Source organism: Marmota monax, unplaced genomic scaffold (assembly GCF_021218885.2).
Source record: "Marmota monax isolate L192 unplaced genomic scaffold, Marmota_monax_Labrador192_F-V1.1 WCK01_AAM20220418_F8-fsc00080, whole genome shotgun sequence".
NCBI classification, from domain to species: domain Eukaryota; kingdom Metazoa; phylum Chordata; class Mammalia; order Rodentia; family Sciuridae; genus Marmota; species Marmota monax.
The window spans coordinates 1,932,127-1,955,291 of NW_026694750.1; the positions used below are offsets into that span (position 1 = coordinate 1,932,127).

At 37.4% G+C, this 23,165-nt stretch overlaps 1 protein-coding gene across 9 annotated transcripts in view; it reads right to left on the reverse strand.

The window, feature by feature from the left end:
• The window catches only part of Kif1b (kinesin family member 1B), a 148,738-nt gene that overhangs the window by 60,411 nt on the left and 65,162 nt on the right, over positions 1–23,165 (reverse strand). For 8 of the 9 annotated variants that reach the window (XM_046424841.2, XM_046424839.2, XM_046424837.2 and 5 more), the window contains 7 exons: positions 20,287–20,366; positions 18,965–19,040; positions 15,180–15,259; positions 14,596–14,702; positions 13,665–13,748; positions 13,121–13,301; positions 12,929–13,001 (listed from right to left, as the gene is read on the reverse strand). In XM_046424841.2, the coding sequence (XP_046280797.1) occupies positions 12,929–13,001; positions 13,121–13,301; positions 13,665–13,748; positions 14,596–14,702; positions 15,180–15,259; positions 18,965–19,040; positions 20,287–20,366 (681 nt within the window). Of the gene's footprint in view, positions 1–2,192; positions 7,135–12,928; positions 13,002–13,120; positions 13,302–13,664; positions 13,749–14,595; positions 14,703–15,179; positions 15,260–18,964; positions 19,041–20,286; positions 20,367–23,165 lie in introns of those variants that run through there. The other variant, XM_046424842.2, reaches the window with a different exon arrangement.

The following is a 23,165-nucleotide window of genomic DNA, read 5'->3' on the forward strand; positions in this document are numbered from 1 at the left end:
CAGTGGTTAAGTGCCCTGGGCTCAATCCCTTATATGTATGTATAGTGAGAGTTGACCTGGGGTACGCATGGGCAAGAAGAGTAGTATATGAGATCAGATTTGGAAGAAGAGTTAAGCATGATGGGAAAGAATGGCAATGAGGAGGAAGCATAAGAGCCTTGAGGTGGAAAGAAACTCTGTACGTCCAAGAAACAAAAGGCCAGGGTGTCTGCAAGCGAGAGTGTCAAGACATGCAATCAGAACTAGGCAAGCAGCCAAAATACGGAAAGTGCTGTGAGCAACGAAAGATTTAGATTTCTAAGCGCAATGGAAGCCCTTGAGGCCACTGACCGGAGTTTTTAAAAGCTGATTCTGGCCAGATATGGGGGTATGTGACTGTAATCCCAGCAACCTGGGAGGCTGAGGCAGGATGATCGCAAGTTAAAGGCCGGCCTCAGCAATTTAGCAAGATCCTGCCTCAAAACAAAAAATAAAAAGGGCTGGGAAAGTAAATCAGTGGTAGAGCACCTCTGGTTTCAATCCCTAGTATTGCAAAAAATAAAATATAAAATAAAATTCTGGTTTTATGTGGATAATGGATTTGCAGGGGTTAAGAACAGAAGCAAAGAATCAAGTTAGGCTACTAGGTAAGAGTTGATAGTGGCATACTTAGGGCATTCTCAGAGAAGGTGATATTTAAAGTAAAATCAATGTCACTATTCTGAGTTTTCTGATTTGACATCAGAAACTTGGCTCTATATGGCAGATTGTATTCAGTAAGCCATAACTGGGAGAGATCTACACCAAGGTGACACCCTGGTTCTTTTCAACACCTAAATTTGTTCCTCATCACCAGCAGTACTATGTAGCCAATCTCACATCTATCCTTCTCCAATGGTCCCACAACACTTTTTCCTAGACCTGAACTGCTTCTGTTTTCTCCCAACATCCCTGTTCCCTCTTGGTCTTGTTTTGAAAAGCGCTTTCTCATTTGGTTCACATAGGAACTTCCCAATTGATGTACCTGGCTCTGAATTTGCCTTCCTGAAACCCATGTTCTATACTTTGGCCATAGGGAACATTATAAAAGGCAAATCTAAGAAAGCAATCTCCCTGCTTAAAATATTTGGCAGCTTTCTCATCACACTTCAGATAATGTCCAATTCCTTAGCATGCCACAATCTTGTCCTTGTTCCAACCATTAAACCCTCCCCCCATATCTCTTACCCTCCTATACACATATGATGTTCTGACCACTTCAGGTTATTCAGAGTTCCCGGGACCTGACCTGCTTCTTTCCATCCCTTGCCACTCTTCACTTGCATAAATTTGCAGTTGTACTTTGGGATTTTGCTCATGGCTCAAGGTCCCCTGCCTTGCATCAAAAAGAGAAAACCTTCCTCCCACCCTCCCCTCTGGATGTGACTCTCACCCTGTGTCCACATTGTCATCACATGTACCACAGTGCATTATCACATACACCTCTTAGGATGGTAGGATTTTGCAAACTTTTCCATCAATTTCTCCCATAGCAGAGAAATACAAAATACCTGAAAGGAAAGGTTATGAGGCCAGATACAAATCAAGTCAAGCCTAACACTCTCTAAAGCTCATCATTTCACATTAGAACTCATGTGGATATTGTATTCTATTACATAGTACATGACTGTTGTTTTCCAGTATAAAAAGTCAAGTCAGTCCACTAACGAGAAATATTCTGCATTGTCTGGCTTTCTCTCTAGCACACATTAAAAATCTGGGTGGATAAAACATAGGTTAAAGGGGAGAAAGTAAAATCCATACAGTTACTCAAAGCTTTTTAGAAATCTAGGATCAGTCATTTAAAGGGAAGCATAACTATTTCATTTTTTTAAAAAACTTCAAATAAGAACCATATCATGAAAAAAATTGAAACCTGCTCAAGGTGAACTCAAAGAAATCAAAGTAATATTCATTTCATATGAGAAAATACTTAAGAGAAATATAACAAAAAGTAGGGGCTTAAAGATTCCTTATAAGACAGAATATCGTTAAATAGAATTGGAGCAAATATAAATGCTTCAAAAAAAACCTCAAGTTCATGTAGAATATGAAACAAGATTAGATATGCAACTATGTTTGAATGAAAAAGCAATAAATAAAAGATAAGTTTAATGAGCATTACACCTTTTTTCATTTCTCCCTCTTCCCACACAGAGAAACCACACTCTTGATCAAGAATTTCAACTTTTATTAAACGAGGATTTTATTTTTTAACATTACAAACTAACTCTCCCTTTCTGAAAAGGCAGGTCTTACACTCAAAGACAATCTTCAAGCATAGTTTTAAGAAATTGAGGGGAAAATCCACAGTCATTAATAAGAAGATTCAAAGCTTCTTTTTACAGTAATAACGGGAGGAAAACCATTACATTTCACAACCTAAAGTGGTCCAAACCAAGTATACCTAGAGAAGAATTAAAAATATAGCAAAGATGACATGAACTAGACAATTACAAAAACTCCTTATAACAAATTTGACTCTGACAATACAGAATGAATGCTTGCTTTGCATTGTGCCTAAGAAGGCATCTCATTAAGGTATGCCAGGGCACAGGCAGCTTCCCCACTGCCCAGTCTTCTGTACACCTCATCAAGGCAAGTCTACAAAGGACCAGGAAGGCACCGGGCATAGTAGCTGGCTGTCTGGGGGAAGTCAATGTTATCTTCCTGGGATCTGACAGCATTTAATACAGACAGGTGTTACAAAGTCAGTGTTTGTCTGTCTGTTTTAGTATCAACCTAAAGCACAAAAGGTCACTTCAAGTCACTTCAATGTTATAATTCCTATTCATGGCATTACCAGCAAAAAGAGAAAGAAATTCACAGTGCTAGAAAGAATTAGAAGAGTAAAGAAAATGCCCTGTGTTTAGACTTATTAGATAACAGAATGTCTAATGCCCCAAGGAGTGCCATTTTGAATTGTGAAAGTACACCAATTAATTAGGTCTCTTCAACAATGCCCCCCCCATAATGTAAGGTCATTACATAATTTCATTAGTATAAGCACATTTTTTTCCCGTTTTGCTATTATAATAGCCAGGAATACTTTAATAACAAAATAATCTTTTAATGATGACTATTTCTCTTTGGTCTTATAGCATTACTTATTTAGTGAGAGATTCAATGAAACACTTTTATTCATACAGTTATTTTCTAAAATAAGCATGAAACGCATGAAGGGGACATATATAGTAGTCAATATATAGTGGTTCATTTCTTCTTGCTCATCTATTTTGATGTTGTTGTTGTTGTTGTTTTGGTTTTTTGTGGGGGCTGGGTACTGGGGATTGAACCCAGGGGTACTCTGTCACTGAGGTACATCTCCAGCCCTTTACTGTTTCATTTTGAGTCAGGGTCTTACTAAATGGCTAAGGCTGATCATAAACTTGTGATCCTCCTGCCTCGGCTTCTCAAGTGATTGGGATTTTCAGGTGTGGCCACCATGCCTAGCCTGGTCATCTATGAAATTAAGGTTTTAGATGTCCAAACATTTCAGCAATATGAGGGCACCTAGATCAGCAGATGAAGCACAGACACAACCCTAATTCTTTGGAATATCATTGTGGGCAGAGTTCTTACCACAACCCACATTTGCAAATGAAATTATTATGGAACTTTCATTCTAGTGTCGCCTGATCACCAGTGGAAAGTAACTCATACCTACTATTTGATGGGAAAAGAAGGCACCTATCCATAACAAGACTAAAAGACTATCCCCCAAAAATGAGAATATGTATGCTTAGCCTATGCTGCCTTAAGAAAATAAGAGCCTGTTTTTTTGCCAGAATTGAAAGCTAATCACTATTTTTAGAATCAAAAAATTAATTTTTGATAAGAATGGAATAGTCAGAATAATTATGTCTAAAAAGGAATAAAGAAGGACAATTTGGGTTTATAAACAATTCACTGAAGTGACTGACTTAAAGGAACCTCCCGAATACACTTAAACCAAACAGCACAGGAGATTGCCATCATGATGAAGTCAATGCATTGCAAGTTCCACTCACCCACCTCTAATCTGCCACAGAAACTTAGACTAGAACTGTTCTAGCTATGAAAGCAAAAATAATCCCCAAAGGTTCTTCTTTTAAAGGAAAAAAAAGTTAATTAGAAGCAAGTTTCTATGCATTAAGAAATCATTTTCTTAGAAACAAAGAAAAAAATACTATGATTAAAAATAATGTGTTCTAATAAAGCACAGTGCCCACACAAAAAGGAAAAAAAAAAAAAAACACCACATAATCACAATCTTGAAGGCTTCATTGAGCTAATTGCTATCTTGGCTGCAGTTTTTCACACTATTTGGAAGACAAGCATTTGACAGATGATTTAGTGTGATTTGGGAATCTTCAACACCGTGAAGTCAGGCAATCTCTGGCTCTTCACACTGCCTCAGAAAAGTTTCTGACAAGTTCAAGAGATGAAGATGAATGTAGAAAACTATTCTTTTCTTCCTATTAAAATCCATCTTTTTTTTAGTGGATTCTCCAGTGAGGCAAACTGAGACCACAGAGTAAAATGAGGTAATTAATGAGGAAATGTTCATCAGGCCTTCTCTTTGCTTGCCTGAGTATCCACAAGCATGGCAACTGCTGACCAATGAGCAGTTCATCATTGATCGTCTCTTTATTCCAGACCCAATCAAAGTTAACTTTTATTTATGATTTCATCAACTGAGAAAAGCAACAAAGAGCCATATCCCATAGCCTTCTCCTCACGTCCCACCTCATCCTCTTCCCATAAAAACAATCTCCTTATAAATTTATATATACTGTTCAAAGCACTCAAGTCTTTTGTTAGAATTTCTGTTGGCACAATTTTAGTGATAAGGGGTGTGTGTGTGTGTGTGACAGAGAGAAATGATACATTAAACTTTAAAATGCAAATCGCAGAAATCCATAACAGTGTCAATTTAAAAGATTTCATTCAATAATATGACAAATTTCATACATATTCTGACTCATTAAGAAAAAAACCTACTGAATCAATTCTACGTAAAATACAGAATTTAAAAAAATGGAAGCTCTACGGAAGATGCAAAACTACATATCAGGAGATATGTCTGAAAACATTTAGTTTGGGCTTATGAAAATCCCAATTATACTTAAGGACAAGAGCAGACATGGATAAGAAATCCAAAGCTGTATCCACACAGTTGCATGGAATTTTTTTTAAACTAACTTCTAACACTCATTGGGAATAACAGACTTCTAATTCTACACATCAAGTTCTCCTTCTGAGTATTTGCATAAACTAAGGCAGGTTTTTCTGGATATCAGATCAATTCATAGACATAACAAACTTACACCAAAATAAGACAAGTTGGTGTAAGTGTATTAATTATCTAGGCACCAAGGAAGGAGGAAAATCTCCAAAAAATAAAGGTCTCAATGTTCTATCCAAAATTCCAGAAACTGCCCATTGATGATATCAAAGCAAAAGGGAGGTGTTGAAACGTTTCCCAGTGTTTTATGTTTTAACAATATAAAACCAGTTAATATTTGTAGGAACACAATACTAAATTCTTAACGTAAAGAGTAGGAACTCAAGGCCAAGGGATGAAAACACTCGAAGCATGAGCCACATTAACACTGCCCGTTTCCTCCACACCATTTCAGTTTGTCCAGTGTTAACTTATACTGTGGTTTCTCGACCAGCTTTGAGGTTGGGAGCTGAGAACTGTCTCCTCATCCTTGGAGGCGTCACAAACTGGCTACCGTGGCTGGATTTGTCAGTCTGCTTCTGACAAGAACCGGCTGCACTGCCTTCTACCTGACCTCCAGTGCTATGATTACAGTAAGATTGGCGGTGTTGGTGGATGTGGCGCTTCGCCTGGAAAGTCTGCAGATCAGCGGTAGGGTGACCGCTGTGCGAGTTTAATGATTCAGAGGAGGCAGATGCCTGGCAGCGTGTACTTTTCGGTTGGCCATTATTGAGAGAATTGCTTCTCCAACGCAACTGAGGTGGCTGTTGTTGATTATTAATTTGCTGCTTGCTAACCTGGATGTGATCTTGACTTCGTGTGTTCTGGGAGCCCCACGGCAACTGGGGGTCCTTAGAAGCTGCCCTCCCCACTTTTTCTTGGCTCTCTTCTTTATTTCCTTTTCTCCCTTCTTCATCTTTTGGAATTCTAAGCTCAATAACCTCATCTTCCGTTATGATGATATGCGTCCCAGGACTCCAAGAGTTTCTGTGTTTAGGGTTGCTCTTAAAGGGGAAGCGGGGCTTTCTGTTCTCGGGAGGGATGAATCTATGAGGTACATTCTGTCGACGAAGCTGCTTTGTTATCTCCTGCTGCTGCAGGTTCTTAAACCTGATTTGCTCTTGCCTCATCCACCGCAGACGTCCACGTCTGAAAGCTGGATCCCCATTCATCAGCTGGGAAACACGTTCTTCTTTGCCAAGTTCTCCGCTGTCTCCTTTACTGACATCATTCTCAGAAAGTCCACTAATTCCAACAGGCTCCTTTGCTTTGTGGTTTCCTTGGCTTTTCTGTTCCTGAGACCCAATTAGGGGCAAGACTTTCTCCATTTTGAGCATTTTATTTCTTAAGACTTTGATTTCCTCATCTTTCATATTATTTTGTTTTTTGACTTCTTGCAAAATATCTTCCAGCTTATCTATGTGTACCTTGAGGTCATCTACATCTGTCCCACCTTTACCACTGGCCATCACATCTTCAATCTTCTCATCCCCAACACCAACAGTGTCCCAGACATCCCTGGCCACTGCCCTCCAGGAGTCCCGTTCATTGGGGTCTTTTTTCCCATACATGGCACAAAGCTCTTTCATCTTAACAATGGCCAAGGCTTCAATCTCCTGCCGACTGTGCCTAAAATCATTGAGAGCGACCTCATAGCAAATCTCCTTGACAGCCTGAATCTTAAGATCTGAGATCGTGACCCACTTGGAATCTTTACTCAGGCGACGCCTTTGAGGGATCTGATACATTTTAATTGGTTCACGCTTCTTCCCACTGCTGGGGAGGCCACATTTTTTAACAATGGTTTGCAACTTGCTGGGAGGTAGCTTTTCTCTCAGAGAAGTTATCAGTTTCCAGCTCTCTTCACAGGACCTCTTGTCAGAATCGTCCCCGCTATCAGAATCCGCGTCCTTTGGAAAAACAAAATCAAAAAATGGCCCCAAAATAACCAAAATTAAAATGTAAAAAAGGAAAATCAAATTGAAGAAAAAGCAAGCAAAAAAGCCTTAACCAGTTTAAAAACAAAACAAACAAACAAAAAAACTAAAACCAAACCAAAAAAACCATAAATGATGTGGAAGTCTATTAAGACATATTCCTATGTAGGTTACTGTTAGTAAGAAAAAAAAAGTTTATTTAGAATTTCTAACCCAAAATTTCACTTTCTGGCTTAAGTGATGAAATATGCAATCATATTTCTTAGGAGGTGACATAGGAAGTGAGTCTCCCACTTTAAGGTCATCTGACAATTTAACAACTTAGTGTGAGATAACATCTCCACTGTATCAAGAAAAGGGAGTCAAACCTATGCCCATACATGCTAACAACCCATGCAGCCACATCCCCACATTTGCCTTGGTTATTGCTGTTGTTTCTTCCAGATTCTCCTTCCCCGTGAGTGAGCACAGATGCCATACAAAGATGTGATGAGCAGGCGGATTAACAAAGGTTAGTAAGGCTGTAGGACGCCAGGTTTTGTTTAGCTTTACTAAAAAGAGCAGCCCTAGAAAAGAGTTAGAGGATGAGAAAGTAGAAAAGAAGCAAACAGAGATGTTGTTAAAAGTGCTAAGAATACCTAGTAGACCGTGTGAGGTTCTTATCAACCAAATTTTTTTCTGTCAGGCAAGAGGGTTCTGAACTGAGTCCTTCCAGGAGCAGATACCGGCATATTTTTTTTTTTTTTAAGTTGTAGTTGGACACAATATCTTTACTTTATTTATTTATTTTTATGTGGTGCTAAGCATTGAACCCAGAGCATCACACGTGCTAGGCAAGTGCTCTACCTCTGAGCCACAACCCCAGCCCCAGATACTGGCATATTAATTGGTATATTTGTAACCCAGGGAACAAGGAAGCATTAAAAAAAGGATCCTTATAGTGGATCTTATTTATTTTTTCACACAATTAAATCAATGAAATCTAATCTTCAAAATTTTGTAATTTGCCAGATCAAAAATTACTAGGTAAATAGACTTCTGCTAAATATAATTTAGCAGAAATTAAATTAAATTTAAATTCCCAAAGTAACAGGATATTTATTTTATTTTATTTTTTAGTTGTAGATAGACACAATATCTTTATTTTATTTATTTATTTTTATGTGGTGCTGAGGGTCATGCGTGTGAGGCAAGCGCTCTACCACTGAGCTACAACCCCAGCCCCGTAACAGGGTATTTTAATATATAAAACAGAGATGTTTTCTATCTAAAAAACCCATAGCATTTCTAGCTATTTAAGGAATATCACTTTTAAGTGACAATACTTCCAATGAATATATAAAACACAAACGTAAAATGGATCCCCTATAAAATCTATGTTTAACTCTTGTTTTTTCAGCTGTTTATCTCTACATCATTACCTCTTTTCTGAAAAACTTCACAGAGCTATAAGAAGGCAATGTTGGGGGCTGGGATTGTGGCTCAGTGGTAGAGCGCTTGCCTAGCATACATGAGATGCTGGGTTCGATCCCCAGCACCACATAAAAACAAATAAAATAAAGGTATTGTGTCCATTTATAACTAAAAAAATATTTAAAAAAAAAAAGAAGGCAATGTTGGATTTACAATTATACATAATAGGATTAGGAAGAATTTCTATTCAGGAAGTAATTTTCTTGGAAAAGAAAATACTTACTAGAATTTCAAGATCGTCTACTAGGGCTGAGGTATTTCTCGGTTATAGAGCACTTGCCTAGCATACATTAAAGCTCTGGGTTTAATCCCCATGACCCACACACAAAAAAAGATAGTCTAGTAAATGGAAATATTCCTGCTTAATAATGTCTTTTTTTTCTTGGCTGTTATTACTAAAAATGTGTGAGGTAAATGTTTTTTGTTTTTTAAAGGACTTGAAAGTGATAAATAGTATCTTTGTTTCTAGACCAAAAAGATTTGTATATATAGTCACTTTCTAAGGAATGAAAAAAATAATCTTGAACAATAATGTCAATAATTTAGCTTCTGAATCTAAAGATGATGCTGTTGATATACATATTATTTCTATTGACATATGCCAAACCCATTTATAACACCTACCTATTTAAAAACTTAGCAACAAAAAGCAGATAAAGCTAAATTTACAGATTATACACTGTTTTTTTTTTCTTTTCATTTTTAATGTTAAAAGCAGAATGGGGGCTGGAGGTATAGCTCAACAGTAGAGTGCTTGCCTAGTGTGCCTAAGGCCCTAGGTTCAATTCCCAGCATGAGAGAGAGAGAGAGAGAGAGAGAGAGAGAGAGAGAGAGAGAGAGAGAGAGAGGCTAATCTTAAGGGATAATGACATTAATAAACATTAGAGAAAAAAAATATGACTGACTTGAAAAGTTTTTTTGTTGTTGTTGTTTTTGTGTGAATATGTATAAGTTGGGTTTTATAAAACACAAAACTCCCTGATTCTTCCCACGTAATTGACAACCATCATTTATTGTTACTGGCTGTTTTTCTTTTCCTCTTAAAATAACTTAGGGATGAAATGAATATTTTCTAATTTAGGAAATGACAACTATTCTAATCATTGCTTTAATACCAGGCTTATGATATAAAAGTTATACCTTTAAACTATAAAATAAAACATAAAATGAGAGTCTACAAAAATCCAAAAGAACTCAAAGTTACATCAAATGGTCATAATTTTCTCTTTCTAAAACACTGCCAAATGAACTCTGTAGAATATGTACTCTTCACAGTTCAAATGTAATACCTTATCACACACTGACTCTATCACATACTACAAGCTGTAGGCAAAGTTTAGGTGCCAAAAATGTAAGTCCTATCTCATGTCAAAAAGATATCTAGATTCACTAATTACAGGGTTAGAAAAACTACTCAGGTTTGACCACTTTATAAGTCACTAAATAACCTTTCAGTTTTCATTAAATAGCAAATGCAAAGTGGGGTCTCCTGAAGAGACCCTACAAAGAGGTTATTCAAATGACAGAAGAGACCCAAAACAGAAGCATAAAAGGACAAGGTTATCTGATGAAGCACCAACTGTCAGAGGGAATGCTCAGTAACAGGAATGAGACACATTTGGGGAACCTATCATCACAGAAACTTATGAGCCTGAACTCCACTTTTTATTCACTCATTTATTTACTTTTTTCAGTGCTGGAGATTGAACCCAGGGCCTTACACATGCTAAACAAATGCTCTACCACTGAGCTACATCTCCAGCCCCCTAAATTCGATTTTTTAATGTTGTCATTAGGCAAAAAAATAATTACATAATAAACATTAGATAAAGATTTATTGAATAATAATTTATTTTTTTGTCCTTTCAATCTACTTACAGGGCATATTATAACTATTATCATTTGGTTGACTGATAAACAGTCATAAAAATACATTTCCATACAATAATGTTACTGGTATTATGTATGATATTCTTCAGGCTAAAGTGTTAAGAATCAGCTCCTCTTGAGATCAAGAAACTGAAGTAGAAGTTGGGCATGGTGGTGTACTCAGGAAGCTAAGGTAGGGATGATCTCAAGTGGTTCAAGGACAGCCTTGCAACTTAGTGAGATCCTGTCTCAACTAAAATAAAATAAAAAGGTCTGGGGATGCAGCTCAGTGGAAGAGCACCCATGAGTTCAATCTCTAGTATCTCAAAGAAGAAAAGAAGAAACAAGTAGAATAGACAGCTGGATTTTTGGAGAGGAAAGCACATTCCATGGCAAAAAGCTGCTCCGGAAATACCAGCTTACTTTCAGATACACAGAGCAAATAATAACCAAAACTGGTTTTCTGCGGACTATATACATCCCTTAGAAGCTAAATATGACTTAGAGACATTTGCTTTCTTTTTATTTAATGGTCAGTGTCTTTATTTTGTGGCACAGAATGATTACTAACTCTGGGTTATAGAGAGCACCAGGCATCATTAATCTTTTTGTGCCTAGTTACCCAAAGTAGAGTCCCAAACCAATAGAATTGGCATCACCCAGGAATTAGTTAGAAGTGCAGAATCACAAATCCTACCCCAGACCTACTCAACACGCAGCTATAATTTAACAAGACTCCCAGGAGGTTGAGAAGCACTGCTCTAATGGACAGAACATTTGAGCAAATCAGAAGACCCAAGTTCAAGCCTCAGATCCATGATTTAGCAGGGTTCAAAAATGGACAAGGGCAAGAAAGTATTTTGGGTTTGGGGGGCGGTTTTTAAATTTTTTTTAACTGAGTTTCCTCAACTATAAACTAGGATTTTATTTATATATACATGTACCAAACAGGTGGTTTCAAGGATCAAATAAAATGATGGATGTTCTTTGTAAATTATCAAGCACTATAAAAACACAAGACCCTACTGCTAATTACAAATACAGCTTAATTACACCTGTCCTCATTTGATCTCTCATAAACCATCAGAGACATGTAATTAAATTATACTATATCATTACGATAAAAGGCTTCTTCATATGACACAAACCTTTCAAGCCCTAACCATAAGGTTGCTAAATCTCTGTTTTTATCAAAGCTAATTTCAAGTGGGCCTCCTAGAGGGAGACTCTTATCTGTTAACACTGATATTATCTTGCCCTAAACATCTGATTTGCCCTTTGGGGGCTTTACTATAATTTCCAAGACAACAAATGAACTAGTTTAAGCCACTACCAAGCCTGAAAACTGAATTCCTTGAAAAGGCTGCTTTTTGCTAGAGTCCTTGGCTTTTTTGGCCCATTAAACCATAGCCCCATTTTCTTCAAAGCACAGAACATGGCTACATAAGGGTGTTAAGCGAAGAAGCCAATGCTCTAGCTTTCTCCCTAATGCTCCTTACCATAAGGAAAGACCCGTGAATCTTAAAAAATGAGAATTTCCTAATCTGCATCCACAGGTTAGTTAACACTTTTTTCTTGCACATCAAATGAATGTCAAGGAGCTTCTTATAACCAGAGCTTTGTTATTCAAACTTGGTTGCCTTTAAAAATGAAAATCTACTAATAGATCAATTTATTCATGAGTTAGTTACTATCAAACCTTGGAAATCAATTTGCATGATAAAATGCTAAAGCCATTAGCATTAGAGCTGGTACCTTCAACTGGCTTTCCAGCTGTGCACCCAAATCCTTTCCAAAGACTGCAACTTCTCTCTCCTGTCTGAGGTGGGTCTGCAGCCCCTGTTCCCACTGTTACCACTCATGCCACTGAGAATCTTATTGAGAATTCAGACTCCATGCAGGGGAACAGAAAAGGATTAACACATGCAACTGTGCAGCATCACTTTTAGACACAGTTTAACTTAAAAAGAAAAAAAAAAGATCTGCCCAGCACAAGAACAATCCCCAAGTCAGCCCAAGAGCAGAGAATTAGTACTATCAGGTGATCAGAAACAAAACCAAGGCAAAATCCCACCAAATTCAATATTCAGAGTAATTATTAAAAGGATCACTATTGATTCAAAAATCACTACCCAAAAGGCAAAGGTACCAGAAAAATTCTCATTATTTGAGACTGTGATAGAAAAAGCCCCTGATTGTGATAGAAGTAAAGACTTGACTTTAAGACATAAAAGGCACAAAATAGTACCTCTATGAACAGTTGTTCAGGCTAAAGTTGCCAGGAGATTTAAGTTAGTCCTCCATTAAGAAAATGAAAGAAGAGTGTGTGACACAATGAGAGCCACAAAAGCTCCTCAGTGGGCACAGGGAAGGTGTGGAACAGCTACCCTTTCCTAATGCTAGCAGATTCAGGACAGATTCCTACCAGTCTTTGCTGCTCCAAGAGAAGATCTGCTTCTTCCTTTTCCTTTTTGTACAGGATCTCCATCTCTTGTAACCTAAAAGGAAAAAATAAAAGTATATAACAAGAAAGAATAAATTATGAAATCACTGAGTGGCTTCACAAATGTATTATTGTTGAAGAGAAAGTCATGTGGGCCATATATTTGTGGATTACCTTTTCTCCATCTCCTGTTTCATATCAATTCCTTGTTTCTCCAGAAGCTCTCTCTGGGCAAAAGTCCAGTCCACAGGCTCAGACGGGGTCTCAGCTGAGGGAGTCTTCTCCCGCTCAGCCCGTGCTTGTTCCGGATGATTAAAACGAAAAACGTGGTTTTTACCCATGATGATGCGGTTTCCTAGCACAAAACAGAAATAGGGTTAAGAAATCATTTTTAAATTTTTTAAAATTTTACTTTCATTTTTTAAAGAAATAATTTTTTAAATGTGTAGTTTCTAGTTTAATAACCTCACTCCCTTAAAGCTTCTGACATTTTACAAGAACATAATTCTAGTGCCAACAATAATAGAGTCAAAAGTGAGAGTAGCAGGCTGGGGATGTGGCTCAGTAGTGGAGAGCTTGCCTAGCACGCATGAGGCTCTCTGGGTTCAATCCTCAACACCATAAAAAATAAAAATTACAAAGAAAAAGAAAAATCTGAGAGTTGCTCACACAAGCCATCTGCACACTGCTGAAGACTTCAAACCTCTCCCAGTCTCACCTGAGCGCAACTGAACAGGCTGGGTCACCCTCTTGCCATTCACGTAGGTTTCTGAGCGCTCACAGGGCTCCAGGGTTACAATAACTAGGAGGAACACAAACTGATGTTATCACCACAAACCAATGTAATTACTAATGGAAAACAATTGACCATCGGGACTTATGGTAATTAGAATAGACTCCTACAACCAATCAAGTGGCTAAAGCATCTATAAGGTACTTCTTTTTGGGTATATTTAGTTGTAACACTAGAAGTTGTTTGGAGCTAAGACAGAAGTATTAAACTAAATTTTATCAACCTCTGAAGAAGATAGGAAATATTAGTTTCAACAATATTCTGACAGTTCAGTCAATAAAACAAAAACCAGTAGAAATGTTAAGTTTGAGATGTAGGTAATAACCAGAAACTCAAGATTAAAAGCTAATATTTCAGTTAAGGGAAGAAGCCAGAATACCAACACAAAAACACCATTAGATTATTGCTGTTTTGTTAATAGCCCAGGCAAAAATCAGATCAACTTTTTCTCCCCTATGGATAGATGGATGAATGGATGGATGGAAGAAAGAGAGAGAAAGAAAAAAGAAAAGAAAATCTACTCAGCTAAGACTTGAAGTTCTTCAAATCTCCTATTATCCTGGATATTTACTCTTCTCTTACTTTTCTATTAAATAATTAACATTCAAGACCAAGCCTAACTGCTTATGTCCTGCTCAGTTCTTGGCAGTAACAAAAGGGCTCCTTTGTCCATGCTATTTTCATGTAAAGCAGCTATGTCCTTTCCCGAATTTATAAGCATCCCAGCTTCCTCCATATTTCAGAATAAGATTATATAACAAGTACCACTAACAGAGACAGGGAATACCAAGTCTTAAGGATTTCTCATACTATAGAATAAAAAATTACAGAAGAAACTCAAACCAGGAACTCTCACCTTCACCACTGTTGTTTCTCTCACTCCGGAAGATACAATGCTCCTCTTTAATGTGGGCCCCACTCAGTACTATGTCCTGGCGCCGCTCAGCATCTGCTTGGCCAACCCTGAACACAAGAGAAAGTGTTTCCCAGGGAAATTCAGACACAAAAAGCACTTAGAAACAATGAACCTCTTTCTCCCAAAGAATATACTTTGGAATGTACAAGAAAACCTATTGCTTTTTTTCTTTCCAAAGCTTTCAATTGCAAATTCTAGTCTCCTGTATAATGAACCTCCCTACATGAGAATAAGAAACCAGGGAGAACCATACACCAATATAAATTGTACAGCACAATAAATATATGAGCAAACTAAACTCCCGAATGAATTCATACAAGGTGTTAAAAGGAAAAGTTTCATTTAGGGTCTTCTAGAGAAAAACTGTTAGCTGTTTCCACTTGCATACATCATTTTGAAAGAGTAAAGTTCATAATGGTTTCAGATAGGATAAACAGCAAATCATTTCAAAAATTGTTTTTCAAAGAACAATCACCTAGGGAAAAAAGAAAACATTAAGTGACCAAAATCAGACACCAATATACCTTGTAATTCCATCTTTGATGTAATAAAGCAGGCATTCGGACATTAGTGGGTCTTCATTAAGATTAACAAGATGTGGGGTCTGAAAAAAGATTACAGATTATCAGTTTGGAGAAAGGCACCATAAGAAGGATATAGTAACAACAGGAGCCCACAGGAGGCCAGGCTTCTCAGATTTCCCCACATAGTCTGAAGAAGATCTTTCATTACTAGTTCTAAAGCTATAATAAAGAGAAAACACTCTCTTCAGGCCTCCCTATACCACACCCATGCATTCTATTACATGAGTTCTGGGATAAAGAACAAGACCCAGTTCTTAGGGTCAAAGCATAGTGAACCCAAAGAAAAAAAATCAAAATAGAATGATTCTCTGGGTGGGTTAATTACAATCTTTGTAACTGCATGGGCAAAAATTGCAAAAGATTTAATTTTTCATTTACTTTTATTCAAATTTACCCCATCCCCTGCCACCTCCTATAATTAACATCAGTTCTTCCATGGTCCCAGTTATTGTCTTTACTTTATTTCTCTTTACCTTAAAAAACATGTAAAAACGAAAATTTCTAAAATTCAATAATAACACCTCTAAAAATTCTTTTCAACTAACTCTAATGTTTCTAAAATGTTTTAAAAACCAACCTTCTTTGGTGAAAAGACCCCACTGGAATCCAAAAATATGTCACATGGCCTCGGGGTCAAAATCTACTCAAGAGTGTGCCAGCAAATGCGGAAAAACGAAAAAAGAGTCAGATGACAAGAAAGAAAAGGACTGCCAAAGATGGTTAAAAGGAAACTGGAAAACCTCTCTCCATCTCCACTACCATCCACCTCTGTGCTTAAGAACCCGGCTTGTTTGAGAGAGTCCAAGCCCTCTGTGGGTAGCATTCTTTAAGTCTCCTCTTTGGACTAAGAAAAAGAGATTATCAGAAACAGTTTTAAAATTATGTTTGGAGGGGTTGGGGTTGTGGCTCAGTGGTAGAGCAATTGCCTAGCATATGTGAGGCACTGGGTTTGATTCTCAACGCTGCATATAAATAAATGAATAAAATAAAGGTCCATCAACATCTAAAAATTTATTTTTTAAAAAAACTAAATTTGGAGGTGGACAATGGTCTCTCCCTCCCTTTCCTGAGGAAACGAAGAAAGTTAAAGCAAGGTGGGCAAGAAAATGCTTTGGAAGTAGAGATGTCTTTGGAATCTTTTATTGTTTATGTCACAATATTTGTTCAAGTTATTGATGATTCACATTAAATATCATAAGTTTTATAAGCTGTTACAAAAAATTTCCCCACAATTTTTTGGGTGATACTGGGAATGAAATCCTCAGCTATGCACCTACTAGGCAAGTGCCCTACCACCAAGCTACAGCCTAGTCCCTCCCCTCAGTTGTTTTTTTTTTTTTTTAACTTTTATTTATTTATTTGTATTTATTTATTTGTTTGTTTGTTTGTTTTTATGTGGTGTGGAGGATCGAACCCAGTGCCTCAGGCATGCTAGGCAAGCACTTTACCAATGAGCCACAGCCCCGTCCCATATTTTATTTATTTTTGTGTGGTGCTGAGAAACAAATCCAGTGCCTCACACATGCTAGGTGAGCACTCTACCACTGAGCCACAACCCCAGCCCCTTTCCCCTCAGTTTTTAACACTACAAGATATTATGAAATACCTTTAGATATATACACAATCTAAATGCTATCAAAACTGTAACTGCTAAAATATCTACCATTATAGGTAATATATCTGAATAAATACATGTGTTACTGAAGGGAAAAGTAATAAAAACACTGATATTTATATAAACATACAAAATACTTATTGTTCTAGTTTTATAATATGTGTGTATATATACATATATTTTTTTTTCCAGTTGTTTATGGACCTTTATTTATTTATATGTGGTACTGAGAATCAAACCCAGTGCCTCACACATGCTAGGCAAGTACTCTAGCACTGAGTCACAACCCCAGCCCCTCTAAATTATCCTTATTTTTTTTAATACTTTTTTAGTTGTTGACAGACCTTTATTTTTATTTTATTTTTATGTGGTGCCGAGAATTGAACCCAGTGCCTCACGCATGCTAGGCAAGCCCACTACCACTGAGCCACAAACTCAGCCCTCTAAATTATCTTTAAATCAATCGTTTTTTAATTTTTTTTTTTTTAGTTGTCAATGGACCTTTATTTTATTTATTTATATACAGTGCTGAGAATCAAACACAGGGCCTCACACATGTTGGGCAAGTACTCTACCACTGAGCCACAACCCCTGTCCTAATTCAATCTTTTTTGTTGAAAAATGACACATTGGAATTTGTAAAAATGTTATTTATGTGACCATGATAAAAAAAACCTAACCAGAAGAATCCTCACAAAAATCACAATAATGTCTCCAACTGTGAGACATAAAAGAAAAGTACCGATTCAAAATTCCCTCCTTCTTCTACTCTAACCTAAAGAGATCTCTGTTCCAAAACTATGTGTAAAGATGTCTAAAAGTCTTAATTGGCTAGTTTGAGGTCATTTGAAATGAAGGGCCATTCTTTTTGTATATATATTTAGTTGTATATTGACACAATATCTTTATTTTTATTTATTTATTTTTATGTGGTGCTAAGGATCGAACCCAGTGTCTCATGTGTCGGGCAAGTGCTCTACCACTGACCTACAACCCCAGCACTGAATGGCCATTCTTTAGTGGTATGAAATATATGCTTTGTACATCAATGTAGATGTTCCATCATTGTCACATAAACAAGTACATAAAAGAATCTTATAGTATTGGTTTTCCAGTATTGAACAGTAACTAAGTAGCAACTAAAATGAAAAAACAACAACAAAAAAGACAACTTACAAATCTAATTAGTTAAAGGTATCAAACTACTCTATGACTATGATTATGGATTTAGGAAAGTAACTACTGAAATCTTAAGAAAATCGAAGGGGAAAAAAGAAAGAAAACAAGGGAGAAAAGGAGTCTTAAAGGATAAGGGCTGGAACTGCTTTACTCAGTATAATGGTTATAAATAATATAAATCACTGGAGCAGTATTTTTCTACACAAACCTGAACAGTTGAAATTGGTTCCAAAAAATCATAGAGCAGAGTTGATGACTTCTGTGGGGGAAACGTACATAGAAAGAGTAGCCAAACTGAAGCACAGCGTGCTAGATTACATTGGAAATTTAAAAGAAAGCAACAATGAAGACAACTATAGACTGAATTGCACAGCTAAAAGGTACAGATTTGTGGCCTCTGAGTGTTTTTGTTTTTTGTAAACAGGATAGGTATTTTGGAAACAGGGTGCCCTTGTCTTTTAATACCATACTATGAAATGAAATCAGAAATTTCTGAAATTATTCCAAATAACAAGATACAAAAGAGGAGGAGTAAAGACCAGCATTGAAAGACAAAGTAACCACTCACCAATTCAGTGTTTTTCTCTCTCTTTTGGGTACTGGGGTTTGAACCCAGGGGTGCCTCACCACTGAGCCACACCCCCAACCCTGTTTATTTTTTATTTTGAGACAGGGTCTCACTAAATTGCCTAGGGCTTCACTTAGTTGCCGAGGATGGCTTTGAACTTGTGATCCTCCTGCCTCAGCCTTCCAAGCCACTGGGATTATAGGCATACATCACCATTTCTAGCCCTTTCTCTCTCTCTCTCTTTTTTTTTTTTTTTTGGCAGAGTGAGGCACTGAATCCAGGGCTTTGAGCATCCTAGGCAAGTACTCTCCCACTAAGCTACAATTCCTAACCCCCAAGCAGAATTTATACATTGTTTCCTACCTTTTTAGGTGAGAAAACCCCTAGAGTTCCTCCATCTTCTCGAATGGCAACTCCCATCTCAGCCAACAAGGCCTCTCTGGAAAAAACAAGTTCAAGTAAATTAAATACTTATACCAAAATGTCAATTAAATCAGTCAGATAAAAACGGAAAAATAAAGTTTGATAAAGTATATAAAGCAAAAAACAATTAGTCAAATCTAGAGTTGGTAACACAAATATGGAATTATGTGCTTATCTCATCAATAATGAAAAATTATTTTTAAGACAAACAGCCCAAAGTAAATACTCCAGTATAAAAGTTCTAGTCACCCAGATAACTGTCAACCTGTAGCTCAAGGATGGAATGCTTGCCAAGCATGCACAAGGCCCTGGGTTCAACCTCCAGTATCACAAAAAAATAAAAAATAAAAAACAAAACAAAAAAATCCTTTGCCTCATCTGATTTTGGAGACAGACAGAAATTCATAAACTCAAAGAAACACTTACCCAGAATCTAAGGAAACGACTTGGATATATGAAATATGGTCTATAAATATGATTTTCTCAAATGTTATTTATATACCCATGCCCACCATTCATTTTGATTCAGTAATTCTAGCTTAAAATCTCTAAAACAAGAAAATTCTTATTGTTTGTTACATTTACTATATCAGTACATTAGAACTTGATCCCACCTCATCTTCTTGTGAAGGGGGAAGAAAGAAACTGATATTTTTTAAGTATACGTTTATTCCAATAGCGAAAGTACCATTTTGGCTTATGCTCACCACTTTACGGTAGAAAAGGGATATAGTGAAAGACAGTGGTCAGAATAGCTCTTTGGATTTGGGCCTTTGTCAAAGGTAGTCTACTCTCTGCGAAGAAATACTCTTCCTCAATTTGTTCCATTTTTTATGCCACAGCAACAGGTAGTATGGTAACTATTATGCACATGATTCCACTGAAAACCTTTAAATATGTGGACTTCTCTTTAAAGTGTATATCCGACTGGCTGCAAGTCCCAGCCAGATTGATAATTTGTCTTGTGTTTTAGGAGGGGAAGTTCTTCACTGAACTTTTTTCCCCTCCTAGTATTAAGGATTATTTTAGGGGCGCTCTACAACTGAGATACATCCCCAGCTCTTTTTGTATTTTTTATTTTGAAACAGGGTCTAAGTTGCCCAGGCTGGTCTGGAACTTGCAATCCTCCTGTCTTAGCCCCCTTTCAGGTGTGCACCACCATACCAGGCTGTTTTTAACTTCCATTTCATCTTTTTTTACAATAAAAGAAACCAAAATGCCCCAAAAAACTTAGAAACATTCCCAGATTTTAATCTCCTGACCTCTCCATTCTGATGGCCTCTGTTTTGCGAAGCTTCTCCTCCCAGGTTTCATTCAACTCAGCAATGATCTTCTCTGATTCCTAAGAAAGGAAGTACATAGTTAAAGTGGCAGTCTTTCAATTTAATGTACCATGTTCAAGAAGGAAAGCAAAAAAAAGATTGTGCCCTTTGAGGATATGGAGCTGAATGTAAAGTGATGAGGCTTTTTTCTTTTTTAACATGTAAGGTAAGAATGCTAAAGATTAGGCTAAAGATTATATGTCAGCCTCAAACATATAAATTCTCTTAAGTTTTAATTAAAATACCTGTCTCCAAGTGTGGGCCTACGTACAGAAAGGTAATGCTAACATCCCAAAATACTTTTTCTGACAACCACTTCTACAAAAGAATAAAGTCTCCAAAGGTATTAATTGCTTTTGACTCACAATAATTTCATTGTAACATAATACCCTTCCCTGAAAGGATTTCTAATAACCAATATAGAAAGGCATAGTATTAAATCTCCCGTAGCCACTGAAGTGTCAATCACTTGCCAAGTACTCGTTACATCTTACAAATGTAAGAACTACAATGTGTTTTCTGCTTTCTAACTATATCCTAAGGAGAGAGAGAAGTAATTGATAACTTACTTGATAATAATGTATAACCCTACTATATGCCAAGCCCTGTTCTAGGCAACTAGAGAATGTCAGGGAACAAAATGCCTGCCTTCTTGAGACTTATATTCTAGTAAAGACACCAAGATAATTTTGATCAGTAAGTACACAGGGGGCTGGGGTTGTGGCTCAGCAGTAGAGTGCTCGTCTAGCATGTGCAAGGCCCTGGGTTCAATCCTCTGCACCACATAAAAAAACAAAATAAATGTATTGTACAAATTTAAAAAAAATAAGTACACAGTATATCAAACCATAGTGTTCTGGAGTACAATAAAGCAAGGAAAAGAAAGAATGGGGAAGGGTAGGTGTGGATGCAATCTAAAGTGAGTCTATTCAGACAGGCCACTGGCTAGGTTCCACATGAGCAGAGATAAGGGGAGGAGCAAAAGTTGCCACAAGAAGATGTGAGGAGGGACAACTGTGTGGCTACATGTCTGAGAACTGAGAATGGGTATGATAGGAGCTAACAACAGTGTGCTAAGAACCAGAACGGAAGCACTCAGTTGTCTGTGAGAGAGGTGAACTGGGGATGAGTAATGCTCACATGGAGGAATGAAGAACAAGTAGGGACTGAGTGGGTCAAGAATGGAGGGAAAGGGGATTCAAAAAAAGGGGAAGAAACATACACAAAAGCAGGAGCAAATGTTAGTCATGGGGACAAAAATCACAAAATCAGGTGATAATGATGATGACGACAGTGGTAATGTCAGTAGTAGTAGTGATTAATGAGGACAAGTCTGACAGTCCACAAAATACATCACTGTATGATTCATTTAACAGATTACTTTAAGAGGCCTCTGAGATCCCAAAACATAATCATCTACATAAAAATAAACCTGAATAGTAAACACAATAACCCTAAGGTATCTAGAGTATGGTTTTCTGGAACTTCTGGGTTTCCAGAATAATTCCACCATTGGAATAATTAATTCCAATTAATATCAAAACCAAAAATACACCAAAGGCAAAAGAAAGGGAACACATAAAAAACCCACAAGGAAAGACCCAAGCAGCAGCTACAGGAATTACAGGAGTCAAGAGAAACAAACAGGACAGCGTGGTTTAAAAGAAAAGAGAAAGAACAACTAGTAAAGCTAGGCAAAGAGCAAACCAGATCAAAGAAACAGCAGGGCAGCTGTGCACAGTGGTGCATGGCCGTAATCCAGAGACTCAAAGGCTACCACAGAACAATCACAAGTTCAAGGCCAGCCTGGGTAATGAAGCCAGACACTGTCTCAAAATGAAAAATAAAAAGGGCTGGAGATGTAGCTTAGTGGTACCATATGCCTGGGTTTAATCTCCAATGCTATTAAGAAAAGGAAAAAAAAAAAAAGAGCTGGTTACATAGCGGGAGAAGCTAGAACAAATCTGTTGTGGGGGTTTGTGCAAAGGTGGCAAAAACTACATAAATTGGCTCTTCTTGGTCCACAGTGCACACACAGAGTGAAGTGAAGGGCTAGCACCACTACCTGAATAGCATCAGTATCCTCAAGGAGCAATGATAACTAGGCAGAGCACCTGCCACTACAAAGCTTATCGGGGAACCAAAATGCCAAGCTAGGAGGAGGCAATGAAGACAAACCCATACGATTCCAGCACGGAGTGAGAAGTCCACGAAAGGATGCTTGCCTGATCCCAAGTGGTCAAAGCTACCTATCTAAAGCACCACAGAATTTACTCCATAGCTAACGGAGTGGTGTTACGTCCTGTACAGTACTCTAAACAGCAAGTGTAACACAAGCTGACACCACAACACACATTAATTTTAGGCTTTTAACAGAGGTAGGTAGAACCTACAAAGTGAAAACTGAAAACAATGGTACAGGACGACCTGAGCAAATCACCTGACTTAATACTGAGTAAAAAGCAGCCCACAAGGGGCTGGGGTTGTGATTCAGCGGTAGAGAGCTTGTCTTGCACGTGTGAGGCACTGGGTTTGATCCTTAGCACCACATAAAAATAAATGAATAAATGAAATAAAGGTATTGTGGGGAAAAAAATAAATGAATAAACAAAATAAAGGTATAAAAAATAAATAAATAAGGCAGCCCAGAAACCACCTACATTAATTAGGGAATACAAACTGACAAATAAGGGGTTTTGTTTGTTTTTGTGGTACAAGCAATTAAATCCAGGATCATGTGCAAGCTAGGCAAAGGCTCTACCACTAAGCTACATCCCCATCCCACACTTTTTAAAATTTATTTTTGAGTCGGTCTAAAT